Here is a 13,241-nt window from a genome sequence, read left to right as displayed (position 1 = left end):
AAGAACTAAGGGCAGAGGATCGCAGCGCTTTAGACCTTAGAAGAACACACAGTCACAAGCACCTCGCCCCTCAGGAAGGTCTCATTCCTTTCGGAACAGACACACTAAGAGGCTTAGGGGCAGGCTCCGGCCGTACCCCACAATGAGAAGATGCAGTCCCATCTACAGGAAGAAGACATAGGGGGCAGACTTGCCCTATTCTACCAAAGATGGGTCAAGATAATATCGGACAAGTGGGTCCTAATGATCATTCGAGAAGGGAATTCCAAACTCTGGAATTCCAAAGCACCCCTCCAGACAAATTTGAGATCACCCTGCCACTCCCACTCCAAGAGGCTGGCAGTAGAAACCACACTAGCAAGACTACTCAGCCTGAAGGCAATAGCCCTGGTGCCCACCTCCCAACAAAATACTGGCCACTATTCCATTTATTTTATCGTCCCCAAGAAAGAAGGAGCATTCCGGCCCATCTGGACCTCAAGGCGCTCAACCGTTACCTGAGCGTACCACACTTCCGCATGGAAACCCTATGCTCCGTTATAATGGCGGTACAACCGGGAGAATTCATAACCTCCCTGGACCTATCCGAAGCCTACCTTCACATCCCAGTTCATTGGGACCACCAGCGATTCCTGCACTTTGCGATACTGGATCATCATTACCAGTTCTGGGCGCTACCTTTCGGCCTAGCTACCGCTCTCAGAACCTTCACCAAAATTATGGTGGTTGTGGCGGCAACACTGAGGAAAGAAGGAATCCTGGTACATCCTTACTTGGATGATTGGCTGATCAGGGCAAAGTCTCCGGAGGAGAGTCACCATGCGACCACCAGAGTCAAGACTCTACTGCAGGAACTCGGGTGGGTTGTGAACACAGCCAAGAGCTGCCTACAGCCTTCCTAGTCACTGTAATACCTAGGAGTCTGGTTCGACACCAAACAGAACAGGGTCTTCCTCCCCCCCCCTCCAAGGAGAAGGAAACTGATGGATCAATTGCGAAAACGGTTGACCTATGCTCGCCCCAAGATATGGGACTACCTCCAAGTCCTCGGCCTCATGACGTCAACTCTGGAAATCGTTCCGTGGGCAAGGGCCCATATGAGACAGCTACAGCATTCCCTACTGTCAAGATGGAACCCAGCATCCTAGAACTACTCAGTTCACCTCCAGTTAGCAGCAGAGGTTCGAGACCAGCTCCAATAATTGCTACAGGAAGACCACCTAAGCAGAGGAGTAAACCTATCTCCACCAAACTGGATCTTGCTCACCATGGATGCGAGCCTGCAAGAGTGGGGAGCCCACTGTCAGGAGCTGACGGCCCAGGGACAATGGAACATAAACCGCTGGAAGCTCGAGTAGTTAGTCTAGCCTGCCTACGATTCAGCCACAGACTCTGGGGCAAGTCAGTGCGACAACTGTTGCCTACATCAACTGCCAGGGAGGAACCAAGAGCCAGCAGGTGTCTCTGGAGATAGACCCCCTCATGGCGTGGGCGGAAATAAACCTGCAAGGGATTTCGGCCTCCCTCATCACGGGAAAAGACAACGTCTCAGCAGAGAGAGCCTAGACCTGGGGGAATGGTCGCTGGCGGACACGGCCTTCCAGCTGATAGTAAATCGCTGGGGTCTCCCAGTCATGGATCTACAGGCAACCAGTCTCAATGCCCAAGTTCCCAGGTTCTTCAGCCGCAGACGAGAACCACAATCCTAGGGAATCGACGTTCTTGTACAGAACTGGCTAGAGGAAGACCACCTGTACACCTTCCCACCCTGGCCACTACTGGGCAGGATCATCCACAAGATAGAGCACCTAAGGAGGCTAGTTCTACTAGTCGCCCCGGACTGGCCAAGATGGCCATGGTACGCGGACATGCAAAGACTACTTGCGGGGAACCCTCTATCTCCATCTTCTTCTATCTCTATCTTCTTCAGCAGGGACCGATATTCCATGAAGATCCATTCTATCTTATGGTTTGGCCCTTGAGAGGACTAGCCCGCAGAAGCGAGGCTACTTAAAGGCTGTGATTGACACCCTGCTCTGGGCATGCAAGTTCTCCACATCTCTGTCTTTCATACGAATCTGGAGAGTATTCGAAGCCTGGTGTGAAGACTGCAGTCTCCTCCCGCGGACAGCCAAGATTCCCATGTTCCTAGAATTCTTGCAGGACGGCATGAAGAAGGGGTTGTGTCTCAACTCCCTCAAGGTTCAAGTGGCAGCACTGGCCTGTTTCAGATCCGAAGTGGACGGTACCAGACTATCAACTCATCCAGATGTGTCTCGTTTCCTGAAAGGGTTAACCAACTCTGACCACCCCTAAAGTGGCCAGTGCCTCTATGGAACTTCAACCTAGTACTAGACTTCCTAGCAGGAGATTCCTTCAGACCAACTAGTGGTCTGTCTCTACGTCTCCTGACCTTAAAGTCTGTATTCTTGGTCGCAATATGTTCAGCTTGGCACATCTCCGAACTTCAAGCACTGCCGGGAACCATTCCTTCACAGTGGGAAGAAACAAGGGGAAGCGGCATTTAACATACACAATTATATTTCTGGTTGCAGTATCCTCTACAAATAGTAGAGGAGGTGCAAGCTCTGGCCTGTAGTAATCTATATTTGTGGGGGTTTTTTGGTGGTTTTTTTTTTTAATAAAGTAGTTCTTAGGATGCTATTGCACATAATATCCAAATGCAACTTTTCATTTTGAATCAGGGGGCCTGATATTCAAAGCGCGTTCAGCTCTGTTTAGCCAGATAAGCAGGAGTTATGCAGCTAAGTAGTGGCCACAGAATATGCGCCCATGTTCAGTGGCCACTGCATAGCCTCATAAATTGAGGGCAGGCACTAGGCGGATCAGAGCTGAGTGAGTTAACAATAAAACTTTTGTGGCTAACTGCCGATATTTGGACTTAGCCACATACATTTTACAGCTAAGCTAGATGTGCTATAGAGCGGGTCTAAACTTAGCCGTTTAGACTTATATGGCTAAGCGCTCAATTATTCACGTATATTCAGCAGCATAGCCATGCTGTTCAATGTACATCGTAACTTAGCCAGATAAGTTCTTACTGGCTAAGTTATTTAACAGGAGAGTTTTGAATATCGACCCCAGGATTTCTGGCCTATTTTTGTCCAAATCTCATTTTGTCAAAGAAGCAGAAGTTTGTATGTAAAGAAAGTAATATAAATTTACTTTGCTAGGATATCACAGGTTGAGTGGAAAAGGGGTTTTAGGAGTCATGAAATCCATCGTTTTTCAGGTGGTTGGAGACAACAAAGGAAGCATTTTTCATTTAAAACCTTTCAATGTAAGAAGCTGGTAGGGCTGATTTTGCTAGGGCAGTAGTCACTTCAATAAGCAGGGAAAGCAGCTGCCTGAAAGGTAGTAAAGCAGCACCTTTGCTTCCAGGCATATATTTGCAAAGTACTAGAGACTGGATATGGAAGCAGCATCTAATGCTAATTTTGTGACAATATCTGTAGCAATTAGCATAAATATGCACACTTCCCTGAAGCAATAAAAAGCAAAAAAAAAAAAAATAAAATATATATACCGTATATCTATGGTAAGACAAATTATATGTATGCATGGATGACAAATGAATTGGTATTAAATTAGCAACTGAAGGCTTTAAGTTCAGGTTGTAGTACTACAACAGGTAAGGTTAGCATGTAGCATATTAGGATGCAAGTAATTTGTAAAACAGCCGTATTCTGCATGGGTAGAAGTCTCACTGAAGGCAGATGAACAATGTGATCTACTTATGAGGGGATGCCTCTGCCTAGAAGTTTTTGCAGGATTGGAGGAGAGTTTTGTGGTTCTGAAATTTTCTGGTAGAACTTAAAGAAACCCAGTTATCAGGTAGGAAAATTTCTTAGCATCTAGTCAGACGAATCCAGAACCATTGGGTTATATACACCTCTACCAGCAGATGGAGATGGAGCAAAGCTGACATCACAATATATAGACCCCTGCAATGACAGCCTGCCAGTATTCTTTGTCTCCAGCAGTTGGTGGATGTACATCTCCCTACTGGGGGATTGCTTCAAGTTTTAGAAGGAGAAATTAAGAAAGGAAATTTAATTTGCCCCGCGCTCCTGTGGTGATACCAAATGGTCCCTCCCCCAGTTGAGAATTCCTGAGGTAAATTCTATGGTCCCTCAGATGAGTGCCTTGATCCGGTACCTGGTTTTCTCAGTCAGCAAGGACTTAGCTTTTAAAACAGCTGAAAGTCATTGGGTGCAGGAAGCCGAGCGTGGCGGTGACGGTATATGTACTCTCCCCCCGCAGCCAGAGACGGTCTCTGTACTCAAAGGGGAAGGGCTGAACTCAGGAAAGGCTTAAAAAAAAAAAAGACAGAGTAGGATTGTTTTTAAGGGCTCCCCCTTCCTCTGGTCTCCCTGCTCAGCATGCCGTTCCGACATTCATTCCTGTCCTTGAGGGAGGTTAAGGGACATGGGCAGCCTGGCGGGTTGAGCAGCCCATGTAGGCTAGGCCCTGCTGTTAGGTGTTTTTCTGTGCGCTGTGTGGTAGGCCGCGGTGGCGTTTTCACATGCCTTTTCCTGCACGTTAGGCTGCCCTCTTCAGGACTGACGGTATGTGCAAGTGCGTCTGGCAGTGCTTCCAGGTAGTGCGCTTAGTTTTTTTGGATGCTTAGTTGGATGCCTGTTTGGGTGTCCAAGTGATAGCGGCTTCTGTGTTAGATGCATGCTTGCCTGTGCGCACAATTTAGGAGCATTGTTGTGTGCTGAGGTTTGGGACACCTAGTCTTATGACGCCTAGCCTTGGGACGCCTACATTTTGGACGCATATATTTACAGTGTGAATTCAGCTGGACGCATACTTTCAGTTACCTATAAGGCAGACTGACAGCACCTGTGGCTTAGAATCCTAAGTGTCTTTCCTCTGTGCTGCCTATCATATTCAATTACCCCATATATAAGGAGAACCTTAAGTATTATAGCATAAATAATTTTAAAACACACATTTATTAAGAAAGACACATCCTAATACAACCCCACTAAATACATGTACAATCACACATTTAAAAACATCACAAACATGAATATCATATAGGCAGTGAATATTTATAAATATAATATAATCATAAACAGTATATCACTCAACTGAATCTTCACATATATTATACTAAAGTGCTTATAAGTGCAGATTCTCGTAGTTTTCAACTCCACAGCTTTCCTCCATTGGTCACTGCCGTAATGTAATTCACTTGAGTACTGCCCGATACTACTCCCGACGAAGATCTCCGTTTCACCTGCCAAGCAGGCTTCCTCAGGGGAAACTTCTAATATCCCATGTGTGTCCAACGAGGGACCGCACAAAAATTTGTATCCAAGTCACGAATTTCTCCAAAAGTTTAAATTCACTTCAACTTCATCAAAGAAAGGAGATCCTTGCAGAAAGGAAGTGATGATGTCACTTCCGCTTTTTGAAGTTTCGTGACCAAATTGATGAATTGAGATAAAGCTTTGATGAAGTTGAAGTGAATTTAAACTTTTGGAGAAATTCGTGACTTGGATACAAATTTTTGTGCGGTCCCTCGTTGGACACACATGGGATATTAGAAGTTTCCCCTGAGGAAGCCTGCTTGGCAGGTGAAACGGAGATCTTCGTCGGGAGTAGTATCGGGCAGTACTCAAGTGCATTACATTACGGCAGTGACAAATGGAGGAAAGCTGTGGAGTTGAAAACTACGAGAATCTGCACTTATAAGCACTTTAGTATAATATATGTGAAGATTCAGTTGAATGATATACTGTTTATGATTATATTATATTTATAAATATTCACTGCCTATATGATATTCATGTTTGTGATGTTTTTAAATGTGTGGTTGTACATGTATTTAGTGGGGTTGTATTAGGATGTGTCTTTCTTAATAAATGTGTGTTTTAAAATTATTTATGCTATATTACTTAAGGTTCTCCTTATATATGGGGTAATTGTGTATGTTGGGGGACCAATATTTAATTATTTTCCCTCAGTTATTGTATGCCTATCATACTCAGGCATCTCAGCCTGGAATGCTCTCTAACTTGTGCCAGTGCTGCTTAGAGGCTCAGGGAGAATTATCTTCCTCTGATTTTACTAAGCCTATTATTTCCCAGCTTGATAACAGCATGGGTAAAGACATGTCAGAAGGGGCACCTGACCTTGGAATTCCCTTAACTGGTTTGTCAGTGGGGGAAGGTAGTTCAGTTGGCACAGCACAGGTGCTGTCTCGTTTTGGCATGGATCCTTCTGCCTTTTCTTGGGTAGAATTTTTTCAAGGATTGCAATCCTTTCTTCAGGCACAGTCCTCGGCCCCATCCAGTCCTGCCAGGTCAGAGTCACAGGTGGTGACTTGCCCGGTACTACTGTTAAGTGCAGAAGTACTCCTAGATCGGCAGCAGATCTCCTGACAGGGATCCAGGTAGCACGGATGAGGAGGCAGATCCTGACTCTCTGGAGGATGGGGAAATTCCTCCGGGATTGGAACCATATAGGACTATGTTGCGGTCGTATCATAGAGATGAGTTACCGGCTCTGATTTCTCAGATATTAAAGATGCTGAGAGTACCTAGACCTGATTCCATGTCTGAGCCAAAGAAAAATCCCATTTTGGTTGTTTGCATAAAGCCTCTTGTTTTTTCCCTGTTATGGAGGCTATTCAAGAATTGATTGAGTGGGGCGTCCCGGAGGCTAATTTCAAAGGGGGCCGAGTTTTGGAAGGCCTGCACTCCTGGATCCAGAGGTGAGAGAGCATTTGTATTTTCTGAAAGTGGATGCACTTGTCTGTGCCGTTTCCAAGCAAATGACTATCCCTGTGGAGGGAGGAGCGGCCTTGAAGGATGTGCATAATAGAAGGATTGAGGCCATCCTTAAGCATTTGAAGCAGTGGTAATGACCTTATAGATAGCTTCTTGTTGTTCCCTGGTGGCTTGTTTGTGTTTACTTTTCTCTCAGGAGGTCGATGAATCTGGAGTGGATTCCAGGGCAGTTATGGAGCCAGCAGCTGCGGGCTGTGATTTGGTCCACATCTCAGCCAGAGGAGTGGCTTTGGTTAAAGCGGCCAGGCATCAGTTATGGCTGAGAAATTGGTTGGTTGATGCAACCTCCAAGACTAACCTTACGAAATTGCCCTTAAAGGCTTGCTCTTGTTCAAGAATGAGTTGGAGAAACTGGCCAGTAAGTAGGGCAAATCCCCTGTTGCCGGAGGATAAGAAGCAGATGCCATGCTCCTTTGGCATCAGAGGTCATGCTAGGGGATCCAAGCACTTTTAACCCTATAGAGGAGCAACCTTTCAGAGGACTCGACATTTTGGTAGGTCTTAGTCCTTTCATCCTAGTCAGCCCAGATGGGGGCGCAAGCTCGGGTAGTGGAACCTCCCGAGCCTCCCAGTGAAGGTTTGCCAACCCACTTCCGGGAACAGGAGATAGGGGGGGGTACCTCTCTCTATTTTATCAGAGATGGGTTGACATCAAGTTGGACCAGTGGGTCCTAGAAGTGAAACGAAAAGAATATGCACTGGAGATTTGCAGTGTCCATGGTATCTCCCTGCTGCTCCCAGCAGAAGGAGGCAGTGGAGTGTACATTGTAAAGGTTCCTCAATCTGAGGGCTGTGGTTCCAGTTCCCACGTCTCAAAAAAAAATACGGGTCGATATTCCATTTATTTCATTGTCCCCAAGAAGGCGGGCTCCTTTTGTTCCATCCTGGGTCTCAAAGGGGTCAACCGTCATTTGCAGGTGACTCATTTTCGCATGGAAACATTGCAATCAGTGATAAGGGCTGTGTAGTCAGGGGAATTCCTGATGTTCTTGGATCTGTCTGAGGCATACCTGCATATTCCTATCTGACTAGAGCACCAATGTTTTCTGCGATTCACGTTTTTTTTGTTATTTTTTTGACACCATTATCAGTTTCGGGTACTACCTTTTGGTCTGGCCAGTGCACCCACAACTTTTTCCAAGGTTGTGGTGGTAGTGATAGCAGCGGCGGAGTTGAGAAAGGATGGGATCCTGATACACCCATACTTGGACGATTGGCTAATTTGGGCCAAGTCTCTGGAAAGGAGCCGCCTGGTGACCCGCAAGGTGATCTTCCTGTTGCAGGAGCTCAGTTGTGTGGTGAACCTGGCCAAGAGCAGTCTTCAGCCATCTCAGTCACTAGAATATTTCAGTGTTTGGTTTGACATGAAGCAGGGCAGGGTTTTCTTGCCAGAAGGTCGTATTCAAAAATTGATGGCGCAGGCGCATCTGTTGATGGACGAAATATGCCTGACAACGTGGTCCTATATACAGGTGCTCAGAGTGATGGCGGCGACCCTGGAAGTGGTGCCATTGGCAAGGGCACATATGCGTCCTCTTCAGTGCTCCCTGATGGTCTCGTTGGAGTCCTCAATCTCAGGACTATTTGATTCTGCTCCACCTACCGATGGAGTCTGCTCTCAACTACAGTGGTGATTACAAGCAGTTCATCTAAGAAAGGGAGATTCCCTAAAATCACCGGACTGGTTAGTACACAGTCAGGAACTAACGTTGCAAGGGAGCTGGAGTGCAGAAGATGCTTTCTGGACTATCAATCAGATGGAAGTCCGAGTGGTCTGGTTTGCATGCTTACAGTTTAGCAGCAGGTTGCAGGGTCGAGCGGTCTGGATAATGTTGGACAATGCAATGACAATGGCTTAGATTAATCAGCAGGGAGGAACCAAGAGCAGCAAGTGTCGCAGGAGATAGACCAACTTATGGAATGGGCAGAATTGCATCTTCAGGACATCTCAGCCTCGCAATGTGACAGACTTTCTTAGCAGACAGAGTCTGGACCCAGGAGAATGGGTATTGTCAGATGAGGCATTTCAACTGGAGCCTTCTGTTTCTAGATCTTCTGGCAACTTTTCGCATTGTGAAGGTTCCTTGATTCTTCAGTCATAGGAGGGACATTAAGTCATTGGGTATCAATGCTCTTGTGCAGGAATGGCCATAGGGCAAGCTGCTGTATGCCTTTCCCCCATGACCTTTGTTGGGCAGAATGGTTTGGAGGGTAAAGAATCACAGAGAGATGGTGCTTCTGGTGGCACCAAATTGGCCCAGGAGACCATGATATGTCTATCTGCGAAGGCTCCTGGTAGACTCCCCCCTTCCAGTTTCTGGCGCACAGGAATCTGTTGCAGCAGGGTCCTGTTCTTCAAGAAGATCCAAATTGATTGTGTCTTATGGTATGGCCCTTGAGAAGGCTCGTTTGCTGAAGCGTGGGTATTCTACTGCGGTGATCGACACCTTGCTACGAGCAAGCAAGTTTTCCACTTCCTTAGCTTATGTGCGGGTTTGGTGAGTGTTTGAGGCTTGGTGTGAAGATCGAGGTTTTCTTCCTCATTCGGTTAAGATCCTCCTCATTTTGGAGATTTTACAGGATAGATTGACTATAGGGTTAGCCCTCAATTCCTTAAAGTTGCAAGCAGTGGCTGTTTCATGGGTCAGGTGAATGGTGGCCCCTTGTCAGCTCATCCAGTTGTGACCTGTTTCTTGAAAGAAGTGAAACATCTTTGTCCTCCCTTGCGGTTACCAGTGCCCTTGTGGAGTTTTAATCCTGTTTTAGATTTCTTAGCGGGCCCTACCTTCAGACAAATGCTTTACCTTTCCTTATGGTTACTGACCAAGTGCAAGGTGATGCATATAGGGAAAAATAACCCTTGCTGTAGTTACACGATGTTAGGTTCCATATTAGGAGCTACCACCCAAGAAAGAGATCTAGGCGTCATAGTAGATAATACATTGAAATCGTCAGTTCAGTGTGCTGCAGCAGTCAAAAAAGCAAATAAAATGTTAGGAATTATTAGGAAGGGAATGGTTAATAAAACGGAAAATGTCATAATGCCTCTATATCGCTCCATGGTGAGACCACACCTTGAAAACTGTGTACAATTCTGGTCGCCGTATCTCAAAAAAGATATAGTTGCAATGGAGAAGGTACAGAGAAGGGCAACCAAAATGATAAAGGGGATGGAACAGCTCCCCTATGAGGAAAGGCTGAAGAGGTTAGGGCTTTTCAGCTTGGAGAAGAGACGGCTGAGGGGGGATATCATAGAGATCTTTAAGATCATGAGAGGTCTTGAACGAGTAGATGTGACTCGGTTATTTACACTTTCGAATAATAGAAGGACTAGGGGGCACTCCATGAAGTTAGCAAGTAGCACATTTAAGACTAATCGGAGAAAATTCTTTTTCACTCAACGCACAATAAATCTCTGGAATTTGTTGCCAGAGGATGTGGTTAGTGCAGTTAGTGTAGCTGGGTTCAAAAAAGGTTTGGATAAGTTCTTGGAAGAGAAGTCCATTAACTGCTATTAATCAAGTTTACTTAGGGAATAGCCACTGCTATTAATTGCATCAGAAGCATGTGATCTTCTAGGTGTTTGGGTAATTGCCAGGTTCTTGTGGCCTGGTTTGGCCTCTGTTGGAAACAGGATGCTGGGCTTGATGGACCCTTGGTCTGACCCAGCATGGCAATTTCTTATGTTCTTATGTTCTTATGACCATGAAAATGGTGTTTCTTGTGGTGATTTGTTCTGATGTCAGCTTTCTGAGCTGCATGCCTTGTCTTGCCCGGAGCCATTCCTTCGAGTGACTTTGGGGGCGAAACAGCTGCATACTGTTCCTTCTTTTTTGCCAAAAGTGGTTTCAGATTTTCACTTGAATCAGTCTATTTCCATGTCGTCTGTGGATAGGGAAAGAGATGCATAGGAATATTGCCTGTTGCAGCCCTTGGATGTTAAGAGACATATCGTGAGGTATGTGGAGGTTTCTAAACCTCTCAGGAAGACGGGATCGCCTGTTTGTTCTCCACGGTGGTAGTAAACGGGGTGAGCCGGCTTCGTGGGCTACAATAGCTTGCTGGATTAAGGAGATAGTCACAGCCGCGTATGTGGATGCTGAACAGGCGTTGCCTAGTCAAGTTAGGGCTTATTCCACTAGGGCTCAGGCAGTATCGTGGTCCTCCTCACACACCTTTTGCAAGTATTATCGTCTGGATGTGCAGGCCTGAGTGGATGCAGCCTTTGCACAGGCAGTTTTGACTGGACCGCAGGCAGCCTCCCACCCTATTCAGGAGTAGCTTGGGTACATCCCACTGGTTCTGATTCATCTGACTAGACATTAAGAAATGAGAAATTACTACTTACCTGATAATTTCCTTTTCTTTAGGATAGCCAAATGAATCCAGCTTCCTGCCCTTGGCTGCCGAATGTTTATACTATGGTCCTCCTGCGTGGCTACATGTTCCAGGGGTTACTGGTAAGTGTTAGTCCAGACCTAGACTAGTGTTGATACATCTTCTGTCTGAGCTCAGTGTTTCCTGTTGGCTGAGTACTGGATTGGTTATCTGTTATTAATCAAGTTTTTGCTAGTCTGTCCACTGGCATGCTGATGTCACTGCGGGGGTATATATACTGTGACATCAGCTTTGCTCCATCTCCATCTGCTATGCTAGTAGAGATGCATAACCCACTGGTTCTGGATTCATCTGACTATCCTAAAGAAAATGAAATTATCAGGTAAGTAGTAATTTGTTATTTCCTTTACATTTCCCAGTGTGTTTCATTTTCATCAATAGATGCCAGAACTTTTCCATATTATTTGGTTCCTATACTTCTCCTAATCCTCAGGTCAGGGCAGGGAAACTTAGAGGCAGCACTCCCAGTTCCTGAGAGAGAGGAAGTCCTTGAGTTATATAGGCCATCCATAAGCACATTTGTACTGGGCTTCAAATGGAACTGCAGTCTGAGCCTCATAGCTGAAGACCATTGATGCAGTGGCCAGGCTTGTGTGAGGAGGAGGTAGATGAAAGGGGACATAAACAGGGAAAAATTGTAGTAGCTTATAGCAACTGAGTCTTGACTAGACTGGGGATTGTTTGAACTAGAAAAAACTCAGAAAAAAGTTGCAGTGAAGCTGTTAGGCTAAAAAAAACTTTAACAATAATTTTATTCCCTTTAATAGAATTGCTCCCTATGTTTCAGGTTTATCAAAGGTTTTATGTACCGAAACTATCCTCGCTGCTCAGAAAATGAGTATTTTCTTGATTACCTCCGCTACTCGTTCCTGATGAATCTGCGACGCAATATTCCAAAGAGTGTTCTAGACAAGTCATGGCCGACGCCGCCCCCATCACTCAGTGAGGTAGGGAAATATAAAAGTGTGCTACATCGCTGCTGGTGGGCTTAGAGATGGAGGACAGCTGAAGCAAATGTTTCTTTAATGAATTCATACAATGGCCTCTCAATGAAGGTGGTGGGGGAAAAAGTCTGAGATGAGCACAGAAGATCGCTAGTAATGAACAAGTGAGGTCTGTGTGGCATTGTATCAAGAATTAGGATGGGCAGACTAGATGGGCTTATGCTGTCATATTCTTTGATAGAGGTGGAACAGGATCAGGAGGTTGTAACATAGTAATGATGGCAGATAAGACCAAATAATCCACCCAGTCTGTCAAACAATTTGCTTATAGTAATAACTGCTGTGCAGGTTACCCTCATACAGAAATGTTACCCTACCCCCAAGACTTTAGGGGATCTGCAGTATTTGTCCCATGCTCTTTTGAATTAATTTACTATTCTTGTCTTCACCACCACTTCTGGTAGGGAACTGCAGACAACCCACTTTTCATTCTCTCGAGCAGGAAAGAGTTAATAAGGACAAAATGAAGAGCAAGTAAAGGGAACACAAACTAGTGATGCTGCAGCTCATGGTGTAGCCAGGTTGGTACCAGCACGCTACAACTGCCCAGAAACTAACCTTCTAGGTCCCCATGGCTGAAGTGCAATTGATCATGTAGCTGGGTCTCACATGCTATTCAGGGGACCTACGAGGCCAGGTGTTGGGAAATAGCTTATAAAGCTTTGTGGTAAGACAAAAAGGGAGAAATTTATCATTTTGGACACATGAGCCTATAAAGTACAAATGAGAGACAAGAAAAACTATCCTGGATAAGGGAAGATCTTAAAAGCAGTCATACTCTGTGGCTGGCAGCTGGGATATATCCTTGCAGTGTCGACAGGAATAACTGGGCAGGCTGATGGGCCAGATGGTCTTTTTCCAGCATCTGTGTACAATTATTTAACTTATTTATTTAAAACAATTTATTGCTTGCACTATCCTAAAGTGCTAGGTGAGATACAAAAACAGATAAAACAACAAACAAAATTGACACCACAACAATGTGCAAGTCTTTTAGAGAAGAAGTTGCAACCAC

The 13,241-nt window shown here is 45.5% G+C and overlaps 1 protein-coding gene across 3 annotated transcripts in view; it reads left to right on the top strand.

The window, feature by feature from the left end:
- MYO1C (myosin IC) overlaps positions 1 to 13,241 on the top strand; it is a 256,955-nt gene that overhangs the window by 198,025 nt on the left and 45,689 nt on the right. For all 3 annotated transcript variants that reach the window (XM_029614574.1, XM_029614576.1, XM_029614575.1), the window contains exon 24: positions 12,010 to 12,169. In XM_029614574.1, the coding sequence (XP_029470434.1) occupies positions 12,010 to 12,169 (160 nt within the window). The remainder of the gene's footprint in view (positions 1 to 12,009; positions 12,170 to 13,241) is intronic.

The sequence above is a fragment of the Rhinatrema bivittatum genome, chromosome 8 (assembly GCF_901001135.1).
Source record: "Rhinatrema bivittatum chromosome 8, aRhiBiv1.1, whole genome shotgun sequence".
Taxonomy (NCBI): domain Eukaryota; kingdom Metazoa; phylum Chordata; class Amphibia; order Gymnophiona; family Rhinatrematidae; genus Rhinatrema; species Rhinatrema bivittatum.
The sequence above is the reverse complement of the archived record's forward strand: the minus strand, read 5'-3'. Positions and strand labels throughout refer to the sequence as shown.